This window comes from Bos indicus, chromosome 16 (assembly GCF_029378745.1).
Source record: "Bos indicus isolate NIAB-ARS_2022 breed Sahiwal x Tharparkar chromosome 16, NIAB-ARS_B.indTharparkar_mat_pri_1.0, whole genome shotgun sequence".
Taxonomy (NCBI): Eukaryota; Metazoa; Chordata; class Mammalia; order Artiodactyla; family Bovidae; genus Bos; species Bos indicus.
In genome coordinates, this window is record NC_091775.1 from 31,918,755 (window position 1) to 31,946,547 (window position 27,793).

General features: G+C 36.5%; 1 protein-coding gene across 2 annotated transcripts in view; it reads left to right on the plus strand.

Moving 5' to 3' along the window:
- SMYD3 (SET and MYND domain containing 3) overlaps positions 1 to 27,793 on the plus strand; it is a 739,559-nt gene that overhangs the window by 180,442 nt on the left and 531,324 nt on the right. For both annotated transcript variants that reach the window (XM_019976597.2, XM_070768088.1), the window contains exons 3-5: positions 7,143 to 7,250; positions 8,790 to 8,847; positions 10,569 to 10,705. In XM_019976597.2, the coding sequence (XP_019832156.1) occupies positions 7,143 to 7,250; positions 8,790 to 8,847; positions 10,569 to 10,705 (303 nt within the window). The remainder of the gene's footprint in view (positions 1 to 7,142; positions 7,251 to 8,789; positions 8,848 to 10,568; positions 10,706 to 27,793) is intronic.

Consider the following 27,793-nt stretch of genomic DNA (forward strand, 5'->3'; position numbering starts at 1 on the left):
CACGTCCATCGAGTCAGTGATGCCATCCAGCCATCTCATCCTCTGTCGTCCCCTTCTCCTCCTGCCCCCAATCCCTCCCAGCATCAGAGTCTTTTCCAATGAGTCAACTCTTCGCATGAGGTGGCCAAAGTACTGGAGTTTCAGCTTTAGCATCATTCCTTCCAAAGAAATCCCAGGGCTGATCTCCTTCAGAATGGACTGGTTGGATCTCCTTGCAGTCCAAGGGACTCTCAAGAGTCTTCTCCAACACCACAGTTCAAAAGCATCAATTCTTCAGCGCTCAGCCTTCTTCACAGTCCAACTCTCACATCCATACATGACCACAGGAAAAACCATAGCCTTGACTAGACGAACCTTTGTTGGCAAAGTAATGTCTCTGCTTTTGCATATGCTATCTAGGTTGGTCATAACTTTCCTTCCAAGGAGTAAGCGTCTTTTAATTTCATGGCTGCAGTCACCATCTGCAGTGATTTTGGAGCCCAGAAAAATAAAGTCTGACACTGTTTCCACTGTTTCCCATCTATTTCCCATGAAGTAATGGGACTGGATGCCATGATCTTCGTTTTCTGAATGTTGAGCTTTAAGCCAACTTTTTCACTCTCCACTTTCACTTTCATCAAGAGGCTTTTGAGTTCCTCTTCACTTTCTGCCATAAGGGTAGTGTCATCTGCATATCTGAGGTTATTGATATTTCTCCCGGCAATCTTGATTCCAGCTTGTGTTTCTTCCAGTCCAGTGTTTCTCATGATGTACTCTGCATATAAGTTAAATAAACAGGGTGACAATGTATCATTTTAATTAGGGTTAATCACATTATAAGTATTACTTCTATGCCAGCAAAATGCACTTTAAAAATTCTGATGTTCTCTACCAAACACTCATCAGAAAGATTAGGGAAACTTATAATTCTAATGATGAGTTAGAGAGTCCTCACTTGCTTACACCCTAGAAACGTTTGAATACAGTTATTTTCATTTTTCTTTAGCACACTAATGGGTCACCTATGATATTTTGTGTCTATTAGCATTTCTTTGATCACTGTTTTTTTCTTGGTGTTTTTGGTTTATTGGCATTTCTTTTTTAGGCATGAATTTTCTCTTCATGTCTTTCAGTTTTTTCCCCCAATTTTATGGAAATATTCACCCTTTTCTTATTTATTCTATAAGACCTCCTTGTATTTTGGAGACATTTAACACTATCATATACATAGTTTAGATTTTGTTTTCCTAGTTCTTTATTTTCAACCATATTTGAGGTATTAGGTTTTCTTCTTTCTGATATACAAGTTATTTATTTTTATGTTGTTAGCATATACATCTTTTCATTTATGGTGTCTAGGTTTAATGTCCTGCTTTAGAAACTCTTTCCCACCTCATTATTATAAAAATGTTAATTCCTGTAAGACAATAGTTTAACTATAAGTATAGAATAGTATTTTACAGTTTTAATCTATCTTGTATGTTTGGTGACCTCCTTTTTAATTTAGCCTAGCTCAGTGGTTTTTCAGCGTTGGCTGCACATGAAATCTGGCGCAGTGATTAAAAACAATTTAGACATCCGATTCTATCTCAGCAATACTGTGAGACTCTGTGGGATGTGTCCCAGGCTGTGTATTTTAAAATATTTTCTTATGTGTGTGTTAGATGTGTAACTGTAGCAATGTTCTAGATCTGGGGTTTTCAGCTCTTTCAGGCCTAACTCCATCTTTCTAAGACAGTTATTTTATTGTTCTCTCTACTATCTTCAAATGAAATTTCTTAGGTAATACAGTCTACCTAGTTACATATTTCAACATTCAATATCAGTATAAATGCCATAACTGGAACATAAAGGAGAATGAACATTAAAATAACTTAAAATAATGCATACTTTTGTGTGTAAGTGCTCAGGTGTGACTAGACTAGAAGACGTAATTAAGAAGTCACATACTTGTACCTGTACAGAGTCACTGTGAAAAGGGAAGTTGCAAAATGCACATCAGAAAATGTGTTTTGCTGGTTAACACACATACCAAAGCTGTTTTTGGCTTCAGTGATATGCTTTTGTGAAATATTGAATAATTGTAGCATTTAATTCTTAAATGCAATCTTACCTTAATTTCCCTGGAGAATTCAGTGATATTAAAACTACATAAAAATGTCTTTGTATAAACAAAGGAGGTTTACTTCTAGGCTCAGATAACTATGAATAAGTTTGTCACCTTTCTAGAAAGTCTGATCAGACATTTACAAGTCCTGTTGGATTTGGAACAGTTCTTCATTGTATGGGACAGTCTTATGCAGGATGTCTAGCATTTCTGGCTCCTGACTGCTAAGTGCCCATGGTGCTCCCCAAGCATTGTGTGAAACAAAAATACCCCCAATAAAATGCCCATACAACTCCCAAGATTAGGATTACTCCCACTGAAAACCACTGGGTTCAGTTTATCAGTTTATGTGCTGAATCAATATAAATGCTATAAACCATATGAAAATGTATATACTCTGAAGTTGTTTTTGAGTCATACATGTACTTATGCATGGAGTTGAGTCAAAGACGTCTTAATTTCTTTTTTGCCCTATCTAAAATTCTTCTCTCCTTGCCTTTGTTTCTTTTTTTTTTCATTTTTAAAATATAAATTTATTTATTTTAATTGGAGGCTAATTACTTTATAATATTGTATTGGCTTTGCCATACATCAACATGAATCTGCCACGGGTGTACACGTGTTCCCCATCCTGAACCCCCCTCCCACCTCCCTCCCCATCCCATCCCTCTGGGTCATCCCAGTGCACCAGCCCCGAGCATCCTGTATCATGCATGGAACCTGGACTGGCGATTCGTTTCACATATGATATTATACATGTTTCAATACCATTCTCCCAAATCATCCTACCTCGCCCTCTCCCACAGAGTCCAAAAGACTGTTCTATACATCTGTGTCTCTTTTGCTGTCTCGCATACAGGATTATCATTACCATCTTTCTAAATTCAATATATATGCATTAGTATACTGAATTGGTGTTTTTCTTTCTGGCTTACTTCACTCTATATAATAGGCTCCAGTTTCATCCACCTCATTAGAACTGATTCAAATGCATTCTTTTTAATGGCTGAGTAATACTCCATTGTGTATATGTACCACAGCTTTCTTATCCATTCATGTTCTGATGGACATCTAGGTTGCTTCCATGTCCTGGCTATTGTAAACAGTGCTGCGATGAACATAGGGGTACATGTGTCTCTTTCAATTCTGGTTTCGCCTTTGTTTCTTAATTCACTATTTTAATTTCCTTTGTCTTTCATGTTAATTTGTGCTTATTATACTTTATTGTTGATTTTCAACCATGAGAACAGAAAGCATTACAGTTAGTGTTGTGAATAAAATCTTAGTTGTACCCTGTATTTGTAGTAATAGAAGAAAATGAAAAAAGTAGATCGAGGGCTTATTTTTGAGAAGGGGTAGGTATGTAATGCGGAGAAGGCAATGGCACCCCACTCCAGTACTCTTGCCTGGAAAATCCCATGGACGGAGGAGCCTGGTCGGCTGCAGTCCATGGGATCTCTAGGAGTTGGACACAACTGAGCGACTTCACTTTCATTTTTCACTTTCATGCATTAGAGAAGGAAATGGCAACCCACTCCAGTGTTCTTGCCTGGAGAATCCCAGGGACGGGGGAGCCTGGTGGGCTGCCGTCTCTGGGGTTGCACAGAGTCTGACACGACTGAAGTGACTTAGCAGCAGCAGCAGCAGGTATGTAATGTGTATATGTCCTTATGCAACATGTCCTTAAGGCCTCCATCTGATGACTCAGATGGTAAAAAATCTGCCTGCAATGTGGGAGGCCCGGGTTTAATCCCTGGGTTGGGAAGATCTCCTGGAGAAGGGAATGGCTACCCACTCTAGTATTCTTGCCTGTAGAATTCCATGGATAGAGGAACCTGGCGAGCTGCACTCCATGGTTAAAGTTTGTAAAGGGAAGATAATGCCTAATGTTTTTGTATGATTGTGAGGTTTTCTTCAAAGTCAAATGCAGTTGCTTAGAAGATTTTGTTTTAAACCTTTTCTTGTGGTTTGTTTCTATTAGTAAGCCTATGGTAAGCCTACAATTAATGTTTTAAAAACATGGTTTTTAGTATCATGGTTTCTAGTGGTATGATTACCTTCCATATTTATATAGATCTGGTTTAAGATGAAAATAATGAACTTCTTTTTTTTTGCTGAAGCAAGTGGGAAAATAAGTACGTGTCCAGCGTTTTTGTGCAATGATCTAGGAATAGCCTGAAGAGATATACTGTCTACTTTCTAATTATTGCTGAGAATAAAAACTAACTTTAATTATGTTAAAGAAATAAAGTCATTTTTGACAAGAGCTTTCTACAATTTAGAAGCTTCATTCTAATTAATGTCGTCTAACAGATCTGTTGGTTTGTTACCTGGGGTACACGTTGTAGTTTCCTTTCCCTGGTAAGCTTCCAGAAGGCTGAGCTGCTCAAAACTGGAGGTTTTAACATGAAAGTTATGGGTGATCTCTAATAGTTTTAAAGTGTCAATTAAAATCTGCTCTTAAGATCATTTAATCAGTTATCTCAGCCTTATTTTACTAATTGCAGTTCTTTTCCAGCCAGACACTTTCAATATCAAATGTAGACTCTTGCACCAAAGTTATGGTTCTCTCCTCAATCAATAATCAAAAATATCCATGCTCTAGTTTCCTGTCAGTGAGAATGACTGTGAATTTGTTTGCTTACCCACCCTCATTCATAGACCAGCTGAAGGAAAGAAAGTGTATAGGTATCTCTGAGTCCGTATACTCCAACCTGGCTTCCCAAAGGATGGCAATAACAGTAACAGGAAACTCTGTATTAACTTATTTATTTCTTAAATACAGGACATTTTAGAACTTTTAGTAGGCTAAAAATATTTTGAATCTCTAAGCAGGTTCTACAGTATGAAATGTTTTTCAAACTTATTTGACAGTGTAGCCATATTAATTTTAGGGATCTTACAGCACATTGATACTTGTTAATTGTAGTCCACGATTAGCCCCCTGAGCAATAGAAATCTTTTCTTTCACTGAGTTATATTCTGTTGACATTAGAAGCAGGTCTATGAAAGGCCATTGTGTTGTGAGCTATTGTCAACGACATTGTCCAGTATACTGATTAGCATTCTTGGAATAAATCCCTCCTGTGATTTAGTACTTGGTAAATCTATGTGTTTTTCTCTTCTGTCAGATGAGAATTATGATTTCTTTTGCTTTGCCCGTAAGGCAGCTCATATAAATGGAGTGCACAAGCATGATCGTTACTTCTCTCTCCTGTTTAGCTTACTAAGAATTTATACTCTCTCTCTGTATATTTATGTAGCTTGGTAGTTAGATTCCAGCTCTTGAGCCTTACTTTCATCATCTTTAATATAAGAATAATATCTACCATTTGGATTATTGTGAAAATCAAGTGAAATATTTTTTAATGGCTCAGCCATATATCTAACACACTGTAGAATGCTAAGTAATGCTAGAATACTTTTTTCCCCATAATCTTAACATTACATTTTGTTTCTAATTTTACAATCTTATCTCATATGCACCTCTCTTTGAAATACTCATTTTTATTTGGAAATGAGGCAAGTATAAATGGGGCTTCCTTGGTTCCACAGTGGTAAAGAATGTACCAGCCAATGGAGGAGATGCAAGAGATGCAGTTTCCATCCCTGGGAAGATCCCCTGGAGTAGGAAATGGCAACCCACTCCAGTTTTCTTGCCTGGAGAATCCCATGGACAGAGGAGCCTGGCTGGCTATAGTCCATGGGGTTGCAAAGGGTTGAACACGAATGAGCGACTGAGCACACACAGACAAAGTATAAATACTTATTAAAAAAAATCACATTAAGAGCATTGCCATAGTGAATAAGAAGGAATGAAATGAGGCAATTGTGAGTAGAGTTGATAAAAGAAATGATGTACCCCTTGTAAACAATGTCTCCAAGGTTTGGTTTACTACGAGTTAGTGGTAGACAAACCGTGCCTTCACCCAGCAACCTGGCACAGGCAGTCTTTCTGAGCAAAATGCTGGCTTGAACTTGAATCTGAGTCACAGCTTCAGAGTAGCTGCAGCTACTGTTTTGGTTATGCTGCATGTTGTGCTATTAAGTGGAAAAGAGAGACCTCATATAGGGGGATTTCATAGGCCCAGCATCTGGGAAGCAGATTTATAATCTCTGAAAGAAGACAATGTGAGCATGAAGCATGTCAGAGGTAGGACTTACAGCTCTCATTTGGAAAAGAAATATTAGATATTTGGTCTAGTGGTCTCCCTCTCACCAGGGTTAAATATTAGACACTCTGGATTATATTTCCATATAGAAGCAATCCCCTATAAAGGGAGTCATGGCATTTCAGACTCGAGGACAATGTCTGTCCATCTAGTCCTCTCCCTCCTCGCGTTTTGATATTGGTAACTAGCTCTGTGGTCTCTTCACCCCACCAGCCATGGCTAGGACTCTGGGCTAAGTGACTGTGCAATCCCAACCATTAACATTTCAGAATGTTAATAATTAGGCCAGGACAACATAAATAAACCAAGACTGTTCTGAGTAAAAATAGCCTTCGGTCATTTCAGCTAATAACTCCTTTCTATGTTATCTTAAAAAACAAAAGGATTTTTCTATTTTTTAAAATGTTGTTAGCCCTGCTGATATTTCTGTACTTACTATAGCAGCACAGAAATTCAGATAGCTATCTGTCCTGTTTTGATTTTTCTGAACCATGTGTTTTATTTTCTAATTTGGAGTGATGTTTTCTTTTTGTATTCAAAATCACTGTCTATTAAGGAATCCTATTTAATCACCTAAGAGACTATCTTATGAATTATTAAGAAAGACATAATCATTCTTTCTTTGGATGCTACCAGCCAGGTAATAACCACGGGGCAAATAAAGGATAAAGGTGAAATGGAAGCCTTTGATGTCCATGCTTGGTAATTGCATACTAAATCCTGGATCAGTAATAGTATTAGAATATTGCTTTCCTTTTCTATTTGCACTTATATTTAGGCTATTAAAATTAAGTTAATGTTGATGACTCTCAACATTCAAAACCCATATAAACGAAAGTTAAATTTTTATGTCTTGTATGCCCTCCTCACTCTTGTCTTAACAGAAAAAAGCTTGGCAGGACCACAAGCGAGAATGCAAATGCCTTAAAAGCTGCAAACCCAGATATCCTCCTGACTCTGTCCGACTACTTGGCAGAGTTGTTTTCAAACTTGTGAGTATAAAACTTGCAAAATATGCTTGGGTTTTAACTTAACATAAGCACTTGCAATTGCATGTAGTATTCATATTTAAGGCTAAATTTAAATCTTTATTAAAGTACAAGGTGGATGATTCCAGGGAGTACCTTAAGACAAAACTTGCTATTTTCTATTAATCACAACATTGGTGGCAGCGATGAAGTGCATGGCCCCCTTTTTGAAGGCCCTGTATGTGTTCTGTTAGGAGTGGAGACATAAGGTCCTATGTTTGGGGCATGAGATGTTAGTGATTCCTGTTACATTGCCTTTATTGTTGTTGTACTGAGAACTAATGCACAGGGCAAGTATATCATTTTTGGGGTTGCTTCTTTAAGTGAGATTTTAATTAGATGATTCAAGGAAGAGTGTTTTTTTTTTTTTTTTAAAGCTAACATCCGTTGAAATTGTTTCTCCCATCCCTTTTCCTACCTTGCCAAAGTGACTAGTGGATTCTATGAAATCACTCTTTGGGGAATAGCTTCCAGTTTTTGTTTTTCCCAGGCTTTAGCATGTATCTCTTTATTGCAAGCTTCAGCTCTATTCTGTCCTGTTGTTTATTAACTTTTTTGGCAATAAAATTTTATAGGGATTTTTAAAAATGTAAAAGTATATACCTAAAACCGGTGCAGTGTTTATATCAGCTACATCAGTAATAAAAGATGAATTTAGAATACCAAATGGGTATTGTCTTTGGACTGATTATACAACATCTGTTACATATACTTACTGCTGTTTTCAAATGTATATATTGTATTGAACCAACTCAATAATACACACATTAATTTCAAAGCTTTAGTAAATTGAAAGCAACTTTGTTATTATGCATTCCTTTAAGTACTTGATATTAAAAGTATAATAATATGACATTTGAGTCTGAACTTTGTCAACTTTATTAATATTGAAAAGATAGAGAACCACTGTTAGAGCAGGAATAGGTTACTTCAGAATCACCCAAGGTTCTAGTTCTCAATCTCCACCCCCAAACTACTGAGTCAGAATGTAATAAAGAGTAGTTATAATGATTACTCCCTTCTATTGAGCACTTATTTCCAGGCCATGTGCTAATTGCTTTATATGTTAAACATATTTTATACCACAACAACTCAGTGATATACATTACTTCTTATGTGAGTTTCACATAAGGAAATTGACTCCTCTTGAGTCAAGGTTAAGTAACATGCCCAAGGTAGCACATTTTGTAATAAACTCATTTTTAGTCATCTATCTTTGCTTTTCTGTAATAATTAATAATAAAATCCTTGCAATGACACAAGTCAGTGGTAGAACTGGGGAAAAAATAAAAGTATGGAAACTTTTTGTAAAAGAATTTTGTGTTTAGAAATTAAACTGGTGGGTCAAGTTGCAACACATTTTAACATGATGAAGAGAAAGAATATATAGAAAATTGTCTTTTTGACATACTTGCATTTAAATATCTAAAGATACCTAAACGTATTCATGTATATATTGGAACACTTTAAATTGTTTTTGGTGTTTTCCTTCTTTCTTCACAGATGCAAGAAACACCCTCTGAATCAGAAAAACTGTACTCGTTTTATGATCTGGAGTCAAGTAAGTGATTGTCAGCATTTTAAAAGTTCTGTAATTTATTTGCTGAGCTGATGAGCTGCTTTATTTTTGCCTTTGTTTTTCTGTCTCTGTTTGTGAGGCAACAGACCTTTTCAAGTTTTTATGTAGACTGACACATTAGTTTATTTAATTTATTCCAGGATAGCTTTGGCCATAGAGGGGTTTGTGAAGTGCCATAGAGGAGTCTTAAGTTAGGCAGTGAGGAGAGTGTAACCCTTAGTCAAGCTGACAAAATAATTTCACTTCTATTTTCCCCTCTGTTGTTCTCTTCTTCCACACTTGGCTTCTTTTTGATGTCAGGGAACAGTAATATGAATGGGGGAGCTCCAAGGAACATTTAGGTTCACTGGTCCTTTAGATAATATGGAAAATAGAAGGTACCGATGACTGAGGCTCTCTGACAGCAATGAGTGTTGTTCAACTCCTGAACTACCATGGCAGTGGCCAACCTCCCTGAGAACACTGAGAGGCTTTGCATCCGAGTGTTTAGTGAATGTAAGATTTATTTTTCTTTCATATTGGCACAGATCCTCTTCATTGAAGTTGCAAATGACTTCAGCTCAAAAATAGCAAGAGCTTGTGGAGTAAATGTGCTATACAGTTTAATATTTCTGGATGGAGACAAATAAGATGACCTAGTACAGATTTATGGTTATGGAATCCTAAGTGCCAATGATAATAAATTATTATTTAAGAAATCATTGGCTTAATTGTTCTGTTGCACAAGTAATTTAAAGAAAATATGTAGACCTGACATGAGCAACAGAGTAATGCTGTAGTTCATCTTGATCTATGTTTTCAAGTTTTAATAGAGAACTTATTAGTCATTTTTTCTTGTTATATTACTGAAGATAATTAACATCTCTTAAAGTGAGTTTTGCTATGAACAGTAGCCCTGCTCACTAGCAGTGTCATCAGTGCTGCCGTAAGTGAAGTGCTCTCAAATGTTATTAATTGAATTGTGCACTCTTAGCCTTCACAACCCTTTGTGGTATAAATGAAACTGAGTTTTTCAAGGAGTGATACTGGCTTTGGAACTTTCTCCTTCTGTTTGAATGGAAACCTTATATATCTTGTTTATTCATTCTTTAAAGAACTTGAAGATGCGATTTCTTTGGTTGATCATGTTTTCTTCTTGATATACTTTCTCCTTGACACATATCATCAATTTGAGCTTATTTAACCAAACTTGTCAATTTTTGCTTTCTGGGGTTTTTTGTTTTTTGCCTTTAAAATGATAACGGTAATCAGTCATGTCCTGATTGTAAATTGTTTCATGACAAAGTCTGCTTAAATTCATTGACGAAATAAGCATTTATGGTGGTTTGAGCATGTGTGCAGGAGGATGTTAACAGACATCTGCTAACAGACATCATTACTGATTTGGGTTTTACTGTTTTTTTCATGTGGGTGTCTGTATTTTGTTTTGCTAGGTGTTTGATCTTATTTTGTAGATGACATTTGGCAGAATTTAACTGGTAACATGTATATAATGATTTGTAGCTGTCAAAAAATTAAAAGATAGGCATTTAAAAAAATTTATTTTTTAATTAATTTTGTTGTTTTCTGTCAAATATCTGATCTCTGTTAGAGTGAAATTTAGGGCAGGAAATATCTGGCTTAATAGCTACCACTGAATACCTGAAAATTATCCACTGAAAGTTCACTGTATGATAGTACTATTTATTTTCTGTTTAAAAAAGATATTAACAAACTGACTGAAGATAAGAAAGAGGGCCTCAGGCAACTTGCATTGACATTTCAACATTTCATGAGAGAAGAAATACAGGATGCTTCTCAGCTGCCACCTTCCTTTGACATTTTTGAAGCCTTTGCAAAAGTAAGTGTTGACTTTGGTATCTTTGCTAATGCCAGAAATCAACCCTTTACTCCTTATTTTGTTGTTGATCCATGAAAATCCAGGACTCTTCATGTCTTTATCACTTCCCTGCCTTTATGAGTAGAAAATGGGAGAAAGTATTGCTAATAATGAAGAGTATTACTTTTTCTGCTTTATCACTATGCTAATTAACAGCCAAGAGTGTTCACTGTTAGCTGTGAAAGCTCACCCTCAAAAGAGTGTGCTTTCTTTCCTCAAGAGAGAGTAACATGTTCTATTATTTCTTACTAATGGATTTAAGTTTGCCATTGAGTTCATTTAGTTTAGTGGTGGTGGTTTCAGCAATGGAAACTCTTTTGAAGCGGAAAAATTATTGGAATCCATTTCTTGATTTAGTGAATTCTAAATAGAATGAAGATATAATCGTTTCTGATTTAAAAAGGATTTCCTAAATTGCCTAAAAATTTGTTTTAATGTTTCAAGTCACTCAAATCTTAGGTTAGGAATATAAAATAGGTGTAAGTTAATATTTCATTATGGTCTCTTGGCAGTGGTTATTCTGAGTGCTCTTTTTGTAAGTGATTCTGGGCTTTGTTTAGGCTCAGAGAGACAGAATGCACTGGTTGATTCTTGATGTCTACCCTGGGACAGGGATAAAGGGATCAATATGTCCTGCACTATTATCATATGTTTGCTTTCCTTACTTGGCCATACTGTGTGTTTTGATCTGTTTAAATATTTTATCAATATTTTAAAATATTGATATATTTTAATAATAAGCAAAATTTTACATTTGAGGGTGATTTTTGTTAATTTTACAATTTATAACACACATCCAGTGACATATTTATCCTGTGAATATATTTAAAATATGTTTTATATTATAATCTGCTTATTTTCTAAGTATTTCAATGTAGTTAGTATGATGGCTATAGATTTATTTTTGTATTTCCCAAGTGTATTTTTATTCTTTAGAGTATGTTCTTATGATTTTCTGGTACTATCATCTTAGCATTACATTCTGGTTTGTCTGTAATTTTAAATTGATTTCAAAATATAAGGATTGCTTATGATACATCTGAGAGGTTTCATATATATGTATTTCATATGCTTCTGAAAATTACAACCTATAGTAGTGCTCTGTATACAGCACACACAAGCTCTTTTGCGCTTTTACCTCCTATACAAAGTATAGTAGCTTTTACCTACTATACAAAGTAACACCTACTGAAAGATAAAAATATACCTATGATGACTATAACTTCATTCCTAGTGTCCCCTATTGTTGGGAAATGTTCAAGGGCTAATTGCTGGAGTTATTAGTGTTCATAATACCTATTTAAAAATGGTTTGCATTGTTCCATGTAAAATGTGAATTACTATCTTATTTCTCTGCTTTCTTTTAAAATAGTTTTAATCTTATGAATCTTACAATGAACTTTTCTCCGTATTGTTTGGAGAGGGGGAAATTCTGTCATTACAATTAACCAGGAAAAATTTTAATAATATGCTTTCCTTCTCCCCACAAAATTATATTTGTTATTGCTGCAAAAGTAAAACATTTCATCTTTGTAATTTATGAGGGAATTGAACTCAATCTGTGATTTCTGTCTTAAAGTTTAGGTTAATATATATAAACCTATACTTTAACCTATATACTAACCTATATATATGTATGTGTGTGTGTATGTGTATATATATATATACCTGTGTATATATAGGTTAATAATCAGAGGAAAGCAGCATTGACTTATGGCTCCTGAACTTCCTTGTAAAAGTTTTGTTTATATTTTATAGATTGTAGTTATTTTTCTGCTTATAAATTTGTCCTTAAAAGAGAAAACTCTTCTCCCTCTCCCCTCCTCCTCTCCATCCCTCCTTCCTGTCCTTCACTTTTTTTTAAAGAGTAGATTAGTATTAAGCTCATCAGTGTCCTGCAAAGCTTAGGGATGACCCACTAAGTTTATAACTTTGCAAGTGTGTGATGATGTAGATCATGACAAATGCATTGCAAGTGGGTGGAGAATGCTGGTCAGGAAATTTTATCCCCAGCTACTGCCCTCTCCCTGTCTTGCTGGGAAAAAGAATTAATGAAAGAGAAGAAATGGGCAGTACAGGGAGGTTTGCAACCGGTTGCTGCTTCTCTATGTGCAGTCTGGCAGCAGTGGTTCCATGCTGACCTGCATTTCTCAACCTAAGGAACTAGCTTTTGAATTTATGCTTTAAAGAAAGCTGACTTTACCTGGCCTCAATAAAGAAAAGCCTGCTTTATGTTTTGCTTTTCCTCCCACTCATTTATATTTGTTTAGGTTCTCTGAACGTATTAGACATGCTAAGCTTATGTTTCAGTTCATCTGATTGTCATTTAAGACAGGAGGAATTCTGAGAGCTTTTTCAAATTGGTTTCTATCTTAATTTTTTATGAGGTTTTGATTATGGACTTTTCCAAACACACACATAAGTAGAGAGACAATTCTGATGAACCCTCATGTTTTCATCACTTGGCGTCAGTAGTTTTCAAACTTGTTTTATTAATGTATCTGATAGATTTCACACAGGTGTTCGTCGCCTTTACTTGGATTTCCAAACATTCCTTACAGTTATTCTTTTGTTATCAGGCCTCTTGGCTTCCTGAGAGAGGTGTTTGTTAGTGAATTCATTGATCAAATTATGCAAGTTTTATTTTGTTTTTGTTTGGTGGTGAACTGTGTACAAAGCACTCTTGGGCCAAGGTTATAGAAATATGTGGCTAATCTAACTCTGAAAATTACGTTCCAAGGCAAAGAACCTCAGCAAGTCAAAAGTCTTTCTTGGGGATATGCACATATTTATCAAACTTGCACTACCTGGAAATGAAAGGGGTTGGTGGAGGATGAGAAGGTTCTTAATCCTAGGAACAAGTTTCTTCTCTGCTGAGCAGATAGCTTTTTCTAGTAGCAGCCCATGATTAATTCCTCAAAAGTTGGCAGTTTATATTTTGAACACTCTGGGGTTTTCTTTTGAAAAATAGTGTATATTTGTTTTGGGGCTAGATTCTTGGTGCCTCTTGTGCTTCTGCTGCTCAAGACTTGGTTTTACTTAGAAAATTTATCCACCCCCGCTCCCTCCCCCACCCCCCTGCCCCACTTCATTACTCTGAAGACATTATAGTGTAGTCTTTTTCCAGTTATGTTTCCAAGTATCCCTGGTTTTCACCACTTCCTTATTAGCCATATCAGCCCCCCACTCCCCCCACGCCCACACAGAGCAACTGACAAATTGGGATTCAGAGGCTAGGAGTTTGCTGTATAAAATATCCTGTCCACTTAGGAATTTGTTGCCTGGTTGTAAAAATTAAGTGGGAAGGAGAAATTTTTCTAGGGTAAGAAATCAAGGAGAACTTCACATAGGAAGCAGAAATTAATGGCATGCATTTCAGAAGAGAAGATGGTGTTTGGAATCAATTAGAATGGTCTAGAAATACCTGTGGGGAGCAAGGGGGTACAGCTCCTCTAACCCCATGTGCTAAGAAAAATTCATTGGCTTCCTATAAAGGAGATTTGAAAAGGCAGTTGTTACCAGTGGAATAATGTTACAGTTATACACATTTTCAGTTAGTGATTACAATCAGAGTTGAATGAAAGCTTTGATGCTTAAAATGCGGTTTATTTTCAGTAGTAATAGAAATTAGAGAGGGTGGTAGTGCCTCCAGAATTTCTAAATAGGGTGGCTACAGAGTGATAATCTGGTTGGATGGAAAGGTGGGAGTGGTTTGCCTGTAGCTTTATTTGCTTCAGTTCAGTTCAGTTCAGTCACTCAGTCATGCCCGACTCTTTGCAACCCCATGAATCGCAGCACATCAGGCCTCCCTGTCCATCACCAACTCCTGGAGTTCACTCAGACTCACGTCCATCGAGTCAGTGATGCCATCCAGCCATCTCATCCTCTGTCGTCCCCTTCTCCTCCTGCCCCCAATCCCTCCCAGCATCAGAGTCTTTTCCAATGAGTCAACTCTTCGCATGAGGTGGCCAAAGTAGTTAACGGTTTTTAAAAAAATTTTAGGTTGTATGTTACTTGAGGGTGGGGCTGAATGGAAATTAAAGCATCAGGTATGAGGAAAGTGGTGGTTTACCACTGATGGTATTGAAGGTGGCCAAAGGATAGGAGATGGACTGCAGATATTTGTGAGAATAGTGATGGCATGTGATTATCTGTATCTTCATCAAAAATAGAGACCAGACTCATCTCTACTGGCTCTTTTTCAGATTGTTTGGAGAAGGGAAAATGTATGTTTTCATCTCTACATGCCCTTCCTCCTTCCCACTCCCCAGCTTTTTATTTTTTCCCACTTCTATTTTGAAGTAGAACTTCTGGTTAAATTTCAAAATGGATTTATATTGGCAAGACAACTCCTATGGTTCAATCTATTGATTGAGCTCTAAACATTTGCTACAAATATGCAGATAGTATGTACTCATAGTCATGAATATAAGCTTTTAGAAGGGAGAAAAGTACAATTAGAGGACAAATTTAAATGGGAGGCTGAGTAGTCGTGTTATGGTTAAGGCATTTTTTCAGACAAGTAAGTGAAATTCTGTCAACCTCAATTTCCTTATCTGTAAATGGGAATGATGATCATAATACTGGTGACTTAGTGGTTAAGAATCTCTCTGCCTATGCAGGAGACACAAGAGATACAAGTTCAGTCCCTGGGTTGGCAAGATCCTCTGGAGGAGGAAATGGCAACCCACTCCAGTATTCTTGCCTGGAAAATCCCATGGACAGAGGAGCCTGGCGGGCTACAGCCCATGGGGTCACAAAGAGTCAGACACAGCTGAGTGACTGAGCGCACAAACAGAAAACACAAAAAATAATAATAAATACAGATTAAAGTGAGGATTAACCATAAAGTACTTAGAGTGTCTGATGCATGTTATTAATTTCTGCTAATACTGCCCCATTTTCCACCTTTATTTGTGTTCCAGTATGAAACAGGAGTGTAATCTGCAGCTGACTGTAAATCAGAGTCACAGATACTTGCATACAGATGTGTCCGGTGCTGGTATCCCACACTCAGCATTACCTCTGTTGTTGAGAAGAAAATTTTGCAAACAGAGAGTAGTACCTTTCCCCTGGTAACTGGCTTCGTTTCAGCCCGTAGCTTTCATGGTCAAAAATCATTTACTGTGTCCTACGTTCATCACAACGTCATGATTTCAGAGTAGTTCTTGGGATTTCATGGAGGAAATATAAAAGCAGGCTTTCTATGATGAATGAAATGTTTCTTATACATGAATCTTAAAAGGCTGAAATGAAATTATGAGAGTTTTGTTAGTTGCCATGGCATAGTTTACTGAAATGACATGTATAGTATTTCCTCTATTCTATCCCCTCAAACGTACACTGGTAATTATTGGTAATGGTCTTTCTAAATTTAGTGTCAGTAGACTTAGTTTTAAGCTTATTTCCAATGCATAGAGTATATTTTTTAGAAATTATTGTACAGAGTTTTAAAAATATATACTTATTTTTTCCTGGACTTAGAACTTCCTTTTCTAAAAATGCCTTTGGTAGACTGATGAGAATGTGATAAGCTCTGAACAATAAAATAGAAAATGGACTAGTTGCGTAAAATGTTTCAAAGCCAGATATTAAATTGGAAGCAACAAGAATAAAAGTGACCTTTCTGACCACAAAACATGTCATTGTTATTGCTGCCAGAGCTCTACAAAGTACTTTTTAACTCGATAATATACAACTGCAACAGAATTTTTTGATTAGCAATTCCACATCTGTTTGAGAAGATGGTTTTTTTTTTTCTTTTAAACAAAATAGTAGTTTTCCTGGTAGAACGTTCTGTTTATTCTTAAGGGTACATCTATGACCTCCTGATCTTGCCTTCCAGACTCATGCTATTAGTGGCCACTGGTTTTGCAATATATACTGTGATTGCATAGATCTGAAAGTGAGAATTTTAGAAGGTTTTTTTTTGTATTATGATACTTAAAGTTTACATTCAGTTTCATTCTGAGTAAATTCTTTTTACAGGGAGAGATTTACTTTTTATTGGAAATGCAGTGAAGAATGGGTTAGGACAAGAATCTTGCTAATTCAGAGGATGAAAATATGTAGTGATTTAATATTTTTAATCAAGATGTGTTAGAAATAAGACACAAACGGTAATATATTAAAGATCATATAGTTGCATTTGGTATATGCCATTTGAGTGTTAATAAATAGTCCCTGGTATTCTGCCATAACCTCATACTTTTAGCAAAGTATATAAGTCAGCATGGTGGAAAAAATTACTAAATAATCCCTTTTTGGATCTTTCTATTTGCTGAAGAATGGTGTACCTCAATAAAAAGGAAGAACAAATTTGTTTCTGATATATTCAGTTTTTAATCTTAAATTTTTCATCTAGTTAGCCCTCTCATTCTGGATGTAGGGTGCCTTAGTACTTCAGTGTTGCTGTTAGGTTAATTTGTGGGACAAATATGGCCTCTGTTGTTTGAAAGGTCAGGAGTGTGTGTGCATTTGCCACTTGAGGGTTTCGAGTTCATGCAGGACCCGATTTTAGAACCTTTTTGTTGATCAACTCAGTTGGATTTCACTACTGTAGCATGCTTTAAAGTAGTAAAGAAAGCAATCTTTTGAATTAGTAACGTGATGGATTATCTAATTACAAAGTTTATATGAAATGGCAGTATGATAACTTTGACTGCATTACTAAATGATTCCAGTGACTGATCAGATGTGCCTGGATTCCATTAAGGAAAAATATGCCATTAAATATTTAATACTAAAAGCGAGCAGACACACCAGGATTGCTAACCTCTAATCACCAGGGTGCGTGTATCTCAACATTTGGAGGTAGCTGCTAGATAATACAGCTCTCTTGTCTTGCTCAGAACAGCTGTTAGAAGACTTAGTTTTGGGGATTATACTTTTCTTCAGGTTTTAAGTAAAATGGGCAAACAGCCAACACACTTAACTGCATGTAGATCTTGGCATTCTAATTATGAGAAGCTGATGCATTTATGATTTATGTTGTTTTATACAATAGATTGACTCTCTGAGTAGATTCAAGAGACGATTACTCTCAAAAATGTTCTTCCAAGTAAAGTGACATTTGTAGGACACTTGGGATTTCAAAACAAAACAAGTCATGTATTTTTAGTGATATTTATCTATTATATTCATTATTAACCATTCAGTTACTATTTCTCTTCATTTATGTATAAATAGCCTGTGATAAATGGATGTCTGTTTATCATAGTTAAGGACCAGATGCCAGCTAACTTCTGAAGTTCAGAAGGATAATTATTAAATTCTTAATCAACATTTTTATGTATACCTGCATTGCTCAAGGTTAATTATGAATATAAGGCCAATACTTTGATTAAAACTACTGATGGATGACAGTGTTTGCCAAGCCTTGTTGCCTTATCTATTTGAGTGTATAACTTGCCAATAATTCAGATAGAGGTAATATTTTTAAAATGATAATATGTCATTACGGAATGGCAGACTTTACTTTCATTGCTTTGCCTTTCCCTCTAGTGACAAAAACTCCTAGTAGAGTACTGTGTCTCCCTACTAGAGTGTGACTTCTTAGAGCTAGCAATTACCAGGGAATTTTCATGGTACAAAAAATCTCTGGGAATCTTCATGGTACACAGTAGGCATTTAATTATTGACTGGGTCAAAGAATATATGAAAACTGTATGTTTTCTGTTTTATGGAGAATCCTTAGTTAAATATATTTAAAAATTATTACTGTAAATATATAAGACTAGATAAAAAAAGAACCTATATTATGGTAAAATTCAAGAAGTTCAGTTGATAGCTCAGAATCACAGAAGCTGCCATATTCATAAATTCTTCAGGAAATTATGAATCATTACATTAATTATTCTAGAATTCATCAAATTTTTTCTGCAAAAGTCCACATAGTAAATATTTTAGACTTTGTAGGCCAAGAGGCAAAAGTGAATTATTACTGGCAATTTGTAATGCACGGTGAGAGGGCTACTCATGGTCTCCATGGCAACCCCTTAACGCTTCCATTATAGTTGAAACCATCCATGGATAAAATATAAGTGAATTGGCATGGATGTCTTCCAATAAAACTTTGTTTACATACATAGAACATTGATTTTCATATAACTTTACTTGTACTCAAATATTCTTCTTTTTATTTTTTCCCAACCTTTTACAAATGAAAGAAAAGATTCTGGGCTTGCAGTCTATGCAGAAACAGGTGGTGGATCAGATTTGGTCCATGGGCCTTTGCTTGCCAATCTTTAAATTATTTTTTGTAAGCCAAAAGATTTGTGTGTGTGTGTGTGTGTGCACAATAGGAGATAGCACATGCTATCAAAACTTCTCTAATTAAAAAAAAGATAGGAAATATTTTATTTAAATTACTTTTAACAGTTACTTTTTAACATGCCATTGGTTCTACAGTTTTACATTCCCAGTGACATTTGTAAGCACAATGTGTATACAGTAATTATCTCTTGGATTTATTATTTTTTATCCCCAAAATATTTGATTGAATAAATTTAAGATGTTTTAATTAAATAATATAGTAGAAATGATGTAGTATATCACTAAGGATTCGGAAGAAAAAACTCTTAAATAGAAAAAAATTTATACTTTATTAACATCTTATTTATCATAAACTATCATTATTAGTTTTTTGTTTTTTTTTTAACTGCAGATGTTATAGTTTTATTATATTGCCTTGAAAAGAAATGTAACAACACAGTTTTCTAGTAGAATTATTTTGGATGTATAACTCAGGTTTAGAAAATTTTTGTTTGAGTCTTCAGATCTTTTTCTTAGATTGTGGATATTACCTTCAGATTTTACTGTGCTTTGACTATTTGTGTTATGAATGAGATGGACCTCTTATGGGAGGAAAAAAAGCTTTAGGGGTATAACACTAATAGTAATGAAAAATTATGATATGATAAACTTCCGTTAAATTTTATAGCAGGGAGAAACAGAGTGGTAGTTCTGAAGGCAGAAACTAGACATTGCTACATGATGTAGAAAATAAGGTGTTATGTTATAAAGGTAAGCAGGTAAGTGTGGGGATGGCTTCTGTAAGTCAGATGAAAAAATGTGGCCTGATCAGGAGAGAAAATAGCCCAATTGCTATCCGAAAGGATCAATTTTCATTAAATTTTTCTTCAGTACCTAGTGTTACATGTTAAAGATACATATTTAGATAGCTGTTCTTTGTACAGTATGACAAAGGAAGAACAGAAAGCCCTGTCATATTGGGCAGGCTGCCTATGACTCAGGACCTAGAAGAGCTTTGTCATTAGAGTGGTCCCAGCATGCATCAGGCTGCCTTGGCATGGCTTTGAGCTTCCTGTCCCTGCAAGTGTGTCGTTCCAGGTTAGAAGCACATGTCAGGATGAGTTATCTCCATGAATAAGGTAAAGTGAAAGTGTTAGTCACTCAGTTGTGTCCAACTCTTTGCGACCCCATGGACTGTAGCCTGCCAGACTTCTCTGTCCCTGGAATTCTCCAGGCAAGAATACTGGAGTGGGTTGCCATTTCCTTCGCCAGGGCTCTTCCCAACCTAGTGATTAAACTCGGGTCTCCCACACTGCAGGCAGATGCTTTACCAACTGAGCCACCAGGGAAGCCCCACGAATAAGGTAAAGCTTGATGATTTGTAAGATACTCTGTGTTTGTCCTCTTCATGGTGCATCATGGAAGAATGCAGTATACCTTCCCCATCCTCTCTACCCAAGTCCTGCTTATTCTTAAACATTTCAGCTCAAATCATTGATGAAATCCACATGACTAGGATCGATCCTTCCATGCTGTAAAATCAGTAGCCACTGGTATTTTCTATACCGATCATTTGACAACTGTGAATTTTCTCTCTCTTTATTAGCTGTATGTCTTCATTTCCTAAATTCCCAGCTAGATTGTAAACTTTGTGAGAATAGGGGTCATGTTACCCAGTTCCTTCCTTAAGCATCAGAGAACCATACAATTTTAGGCCTGAAAAGAAACTAGCCAGTTCCCTAGCCTCCCTGCTTCCTCTCCTCTACCTCTTTCCATGTTGCGGTTAAGAGAAGGTTGATAAAATAATCACCCTCTGCCAGGATGGATGCTAAAATTTAAGTCTTTGGAGCTCAGTCAAATGCTCCTTCTCCTATCTGATGCCTGAGTGTTCAAGAATTAGTTTCTAAGTTGAAGTAAAACTGTGATGGAGCAAACAATGTCACAAACAACTCTTCATCAGTATCTATTCCTTATATATTTTTTCTACCTTTATTGAGATGTAATTGACATATAGCATTGTATATGTTTAATATGTAGTGTGTTGCTTTGATATGCTTACATATTGCAGAATGATTCTTGACTGTAGGGTTAGCTAACACCTTCATCATGTCACATAATTATCTTTGTGTGTGTGTGGTGAGAACAGTTAAGATCTACTCATGTAGCAATTTTTAAATATAAAACAGTATTATCAGCTATAATCACCATGCTGTCCAATAGATTCTCAGAATTTGTTCATCTTATAGCTGGATATGTACCCTTTCACTGACATCTTCCCATTTCCCTGGGTCCACACTTCTCTATTCCTTATATTGAAAGTTATCAGTGTAAAGCCAGGAAATTAAGAATAAGTTACACTGTAGGATTACTCTTATCAGCATTAGAAACTAGACTAGATTGTTTCTATAAGGATGAGTTTCAGTATCAGAGACTCTATCTGGCTATGTTTAAATGACAGTGACTTTCCAAACCATCTGGATGTATTCTGTCCAGATAACTGTTATGAACAGAACTGCTGTATTAGATACTTGACAGTTTGTGGATTTGTCTTGTATTGCTCTTTTTTTTTTTTTTATCCCATACTTACTGGGAAGCCAGAGCGTATTAGGCAGAGGTTTTTGTCTTACATTAGTAGATCACAACGTACCCCAGTGTTCTTGCCTGGAGAATCCCAGGGACGGGGGAGCGTGGTGGGTTGCCGTCTATGGGGTTGCACAGAGTCAGACATGACTGAAGTGACTTAGCAGCAGCAGCAGCAGTAGATCACAGGACAATTGAAAGATTTATCACAAGTGGCCTAGTGCTCTAGTCACCCAATTTTATTTTTTATTTTAGTTTTTAACTCCTCAAAGTACTTTAACAAATATAATCACATTCATTGCTTATAACAACCTTCTGAGTTGCTATTATTCCTTTTGCAGATGACGGAATGCTTAAGGTCACATTGTTTTTAAATAAAGGTGCCAGAGATTTAACTTGAGTATCATGATTTTAGATTTTCCTCATCCCACCATACTGCATTCTGTGTTATGTTCTATATTAAAGGTCTAATTATGAACTACTCTAAGCCTTAGGAGCAAAACCAGAGTGGAAGAAATGGGAGTATGTATCTGATAAGATGTCTGTCACTAATACCAAAGCACTGCTATAGTATTATTTAAATTAAATGTTTAAATTATTTAATTGGGATTCCTTCTGTTTCCATAGAGGTGGTGCCTCATGTCTTACACCTCTCTCCTTCATGTATTCAAATCTAGGTAAGTGATAGCACGAGGGGTCAGGGGAGGGGAGGTTTTTCCTATCAAATATTTCTGAGCTGATGCTGCCACAACTGTAGGTGAAAATAAAGATAACTGAAATGAAATTTGCACAGAGTTAAGATACTTTTTGAAATCTAGATTCCACAACCTTCGAGTACTGAATATTAAAACAGTAATCATTCAAGAGCCTTCAACTTGGTCTGTCTTGTTTTCAAGCCATTATTGGATGTGTTTTTTCTTGTAATTCTGTAAGTACTTACATGTATGGATTAAAATATTTTATAATACAATAGAATATATACAGTAAAGGATAAAATCATCTTTGGCTTCTTTGACAACTATTTTTCTGTTATGCCTTTAAAATTTATGACATGAGTGACATAGGCAAATAATGTAGAAATACTATGTTTTGAACAAATACTTGTCAATAAAAGCATTGGAACTACATATGACCAGATTTGACAATTAACATTTGGTTTTAGTTTTGATGCTATAGGAAAAGATTACCAAGGCCTCTGTTTATGCAGAGCTCTTTCATTAGGATCTGCTGAAATACAAACAGGATTAAAAATGCCCTTTACAGCATTTTCTTTCTTCCCCTCCTGCTCCTCATGGCTGGCGGTATTTTATTGAATTAACGGGACCAACCCAGCGTCTGAAGAGGCCCGTGTGACTTGCTGGGTGATGTCCTGGGGCCTGTTTCATCCTTCACAGCCTTTCATGGGCTCCTGGTGTTTCAGGTTTAGAGCGAAATTCGTAGCTATGTTGTTTTGGTGCCTCGGGAGTCTTTTGTAATAATAGGTGATTGTGGATTTTCTTGTTTTGTTTGTCCAAGAGTCCATAGAACAGTACCCACTTAAACCTCAAGAATGCAGATATTATGGTGTGATATTGTCCAAATTTTAGAAATCTTTGAATTGCCTTTTGTGGCGTGACCTGCCCCTGTTTTTCCTTCTATACCTCTTACCATTTTGTTTTAAAAAAATCATAATTTGTTAATCTTCTTTTTACCTGTTGAATGACAAACATTCTGCTGTCATGGCCTAACTTGCTGAGCCTTACTACTTCCTCTGATCTTCAATCTCATATTTTCTACTTAATAAAAACCTTTATTTGCATAATCTGTTTGAAGTTCAGATTCATCATGAACAGTACTTCAAAGTGTTGTCTTCTCCTTCTCCTCAATAGGATGGGCTTCTTCCCCACCTTTTCTGTCTTTCCTCTCGGCATGGCAGTCTCCTGAGTCAGCCACATCAGGAATATCAGAGATGTCTCTGAATGAATATTCCCTCTGTCTTGTCTTCTATATGCCCTGCTGATGCTGCTTTTGAAATATCTCTTAATTCTGTTTTTTTTTTTTTCCTTTTCTCTCTTTATCTATTTTTTGCCTCTGGCCTAGTTAAGGTTCTTTTTATCCTGCCTACATGGCCTATCTAATCTTTTTTGCTTCTCCTTTCCTGGATCTCAACTCATTTTTGATATTGCCTTTAGAGATATATGGGCTTTCCTTTAGAGATATATGGGCTTTTCCTCAGCTGGTAAAGAATCTGTCTGCAATGCAGGAGACCTGGGTTCAATCCCTGGGTTGGGGGTTGGTAAGATCCCCTGGAGAAGGGAAAGGCTACCCACTCCAGTATTCTGGCCTGGAGAATTCCATGGACTGTATATCCATGCGGTTGCAAAGAGTCAGACACAACTGAGCAACTTTCAGTTCATTTCACTTCACTTATATATATATATATATATATATATATATATATATATATATATATATATATGTGTGTGTGTGTATATATATATATATAAAACTAATCTGATCATTTGTATTCTCCTGCTTTAAAATGTTGATTTCCTACTGCCTATTATATAAAATCAAGGTTTTACAATATGGCACTTGAAGGCTTTGCAGGCCTCATTCCTTGCTCCTTTCCTGGAACTGGGTGACTGCTCGAACAGGCTGTAACTAGAGGGGTATAACCATTTCTTAGCACCTTGCATAGTAACTAGTAAGTTGCAAGGATTTAATCAACATGCTTTCTCTTTTACGTTGTTGCATTGTCACTGGCATCTTGCTTTTCCTTTTTCACATTATTGCATCGTCAATGTGTTTCTTCACACTTCCAAAGCCTGGTGATATCAGAAGCATTGCTGCTATGACAGTAGCAAATGAATGTAGGCAGGGCAGGTATGTCCTCTGGATGGGGAATTATTTTTGACAGGCTAAGCTATTTTGAGCCTGTTTGTAAAGCTGCCAGTAAATATGAGAACACACAAGGAGAGGTTATCAAAGTCAGTGTGACTAATCAGCAAAGCCTGGTTATGGCTGCAGGTGTGTGTGTGTGTGTGTGTGTGTGTGTGCGTGTGTGCACACATGTGTGTGTAGATGTGTAAACAAGGAGGTAGAAATCATTGTGTTCCTTTGGATCCTGAGGTAATGTGCTTCTACCTGTAAGTCATTCTGATTTGACAGAGGAAATTTAGCTTTGAATGCTAATAATCATCAGCAGTAGTTGAGTGGGCTTCTGCTTTGGAGAAGGAAATGGCAACCCACTCCAGTGTTCTTGCCTGAAGAATCCCAGGGATGGAGGAGCCTGGTGGGCTCCTTCTATGGGGTCTATCCCTTCTACGGGGTCGCACAGAGTCGGACACGACTGAAGCGACTTGGCAGCAGCAGCAGTAGCAGCAAGTTGGTTAATTAGAGAATTATAAGGATGTAATCAGATTTTGGAATTCCATTCCTAGAAGATATCTATGTGTGTTTGCTAATGGTTGTCAGGCAGGCTTCTAGCTTTTCTTTAGATACTTGCTAAACATAATTTTTCTATGCTGAAAATATTTTCCTCATATCCCAGTGATCTTTAGATATTCTTCGTCACTTCTTACCTCCTCAAAGTCACTTAAGAGAAGCTTGCAAAGTCCTTTGAATTTTGTAGAAGCAAGGTGTTATGCTGTATAGTTAGAGTTATATCTCTTTCAGTTTACTGGGAGGGTATTTTCTACATGGCAAGCAATGTTTAGACTTAGATGATCTTGTTAATTGAAAGTTTCTTTTGAAAACAACTTCATGTTTTCAATTACAAAATAATATAGTGTCTTAGTGAGTGTGATAATTCACGTATATACTAATAGTTATCAGCATTAGTTGAATAGGATTCAAAGTACTTTAAACTCTTGCCATTTGTCATTTCCCTAACAGTAAAGATTCCTTTCCTAATTCCAACCTTTGTATGTACAGCTCTTTCCATTCTTCCTGGCAAATTCCTTTTCATTCTTCAAGGTTCACTTCAAATGCTCCCTTTTCTAGGAAGTCTTTTTCAACTTCCTTGGACATGTTCCATTATGACAGGAATGAGAAAGTAGAAGTACAAAAAAAGCAGATTAAAAAAATCTAAGAGCAGTAACGTTTATCCTTTCATCCCCACAGCCAGGAGCTGTTGTCGAGAGTTGGCCAGTTTATCACAAAAGGGCATAGTCAGAGGTTCCAGTCCATCAGGGTTGAACGGCTGCCCAAGATGACTGCGGTATCTCACATCCAGACACTTGGAAGTCTTTCCTCCCATTCTAATCATGTCATTTTCTCCTTTTTGATAGTTTTTATCTCTTATCATTCTGGTCCTCTGTGAAGAATCAAAGGATTCATGATTTTTTAAAAAGCAGATCTTAAAAAATTACCAATTTACTAGGGGCTTCCTTGGTGGCACAGACAGTGAAGAATCTGTGGGGAATGCAGGAGACCAGGGTTTGAACCCTGGATCAGGAAGATCACCTGGAGAATGGAATGGCAATCCACTCATGTATTCTTGCCTGAAGAATTCAATGGACAGAGGGGCCTTGCAGGCTACAGTCCATGGGGTCGCGAAGAATCGGACATGACTGAGTGACTAACACTGTCATTGTCGTATTTATAACAAAACGATAAGCATTAGGCATTAAGTGATAAAATAGGTATTAAATAGTATACTGTGTATTTTTTGAAAATATTGCTTATGAATAACTTCCATACATATCAAATTATGTGAAGTAGGAAAATTTGAAGATTAAGGAGGTTCTGAATCTTTTTGTGGAGGAAGATTTATTTTGGTAAACTTACTGCTCTATTTTTAAAACCTGGATTTCCATATGTGTCTAGTTTTCCCTGAGTCAGAGCACATTTGTGGTTAAGTTTGCCTTTTCCCCCCCCCTTCTTGCAGGAGCCAACTGTTTCCTTAATGGGCTTTACCAAGTTTGTGGGGGCCCATTTGCCCTTCTGTTTCTAGAATTGGTTGAATCTACTTGGCTAAATTATGATTCATAGGAAGAGTGCTGTGAAATTTATCTTTTGGCCGTGAGGCCATTTAGCAAGTGACTGACTTCCTCTTTTCCAAAACCTAATTAGTGTCCCTGGGAGCATTTCTATGCAAAATACCTATTCCACAGTTCTGTTTGCTGTCTTCTAAATGGAATTTCAAAGCCCAGTAACTTCAGCAGGTGTTCAGATTACAGTAGACACAGAGCACGAGAGAAAAAATAGCATTCTGAAACTTCCTTCCTGGTAAGTAGAGGAAATAAGGGTAGCAGTCACACTGCCATTTATCCTCATGCAGCCATTCAATTCACTTCTGATGTATTTGACATAGTGCTCGTTTTGGCTATTCTATTCCCTCTTGTGATAAACTGGCCAATCACTGAACTGACGCTTGACTGCTGCTGCTGCTGAGTCGCTTCAGTTTTGTCCGACTCTGTGCGACCCCATAGACGGCAGCCCACCAGGCTCCTCCGTCCCTGGGAGTCTCCAGGCAAGAATACTGGAGTGGGTTGCCATTTCCTTCTCCACATGCTTGACTGGAGTCGTATAATAATCCAAGTGCCTGTTCTGATGTTTTTATCTGCATATATTTTATACTTCGACGTTTCCACTTATGTCATCATTTCATATGTTTACTAGAATATGAGTCCATTCTGTGAAATGGAAAGCCCATGAAGAGCGTGTAGGCCTATACTTGCAAATATTTTTGTTTGTCTGTTTTGTTTTGGCCCGTTGCCTGGCTTATAAGATCTTAGTTACCCAACCAGGAATCAAACCCAGGCACATAACAGTGAAAGTATCTAGTCTTAACCACTGGACTGCCAGGGAATTCTCAACATTCAGTGTTTTTGAACAATTAAAAATATACACTGATGTTAGAAATAACTTTGTTCTGTTATATAAATATAGAATGAGTGCTGTAAAAAATTTTTAGTGTGATTAAGCTTTTAAAATTTTAACGCAAGGAAGTAGTTTTACATTTTTGTGGATGAATCCTAGATTGGATGCTTGTTTTGATGTTGGTTTTTAGAATATTGACATTGTAGTCCTTTTCATCTTTATTTTCACTGACAGCAGAATCCCAAGTATAAGAAAATGTGATTAATTCTTTCACATTGAAGCCATTTAATTGTTCTTTGCCTAACAGCTGCTTTTTATTCAGTACATTGAACATAAAATTCTAGAGTGCCTTTGTGCAATCATAAATTTTAAATGTGAGCCAGTCTTCCTCTGAAGGCTCATATGCTGTTG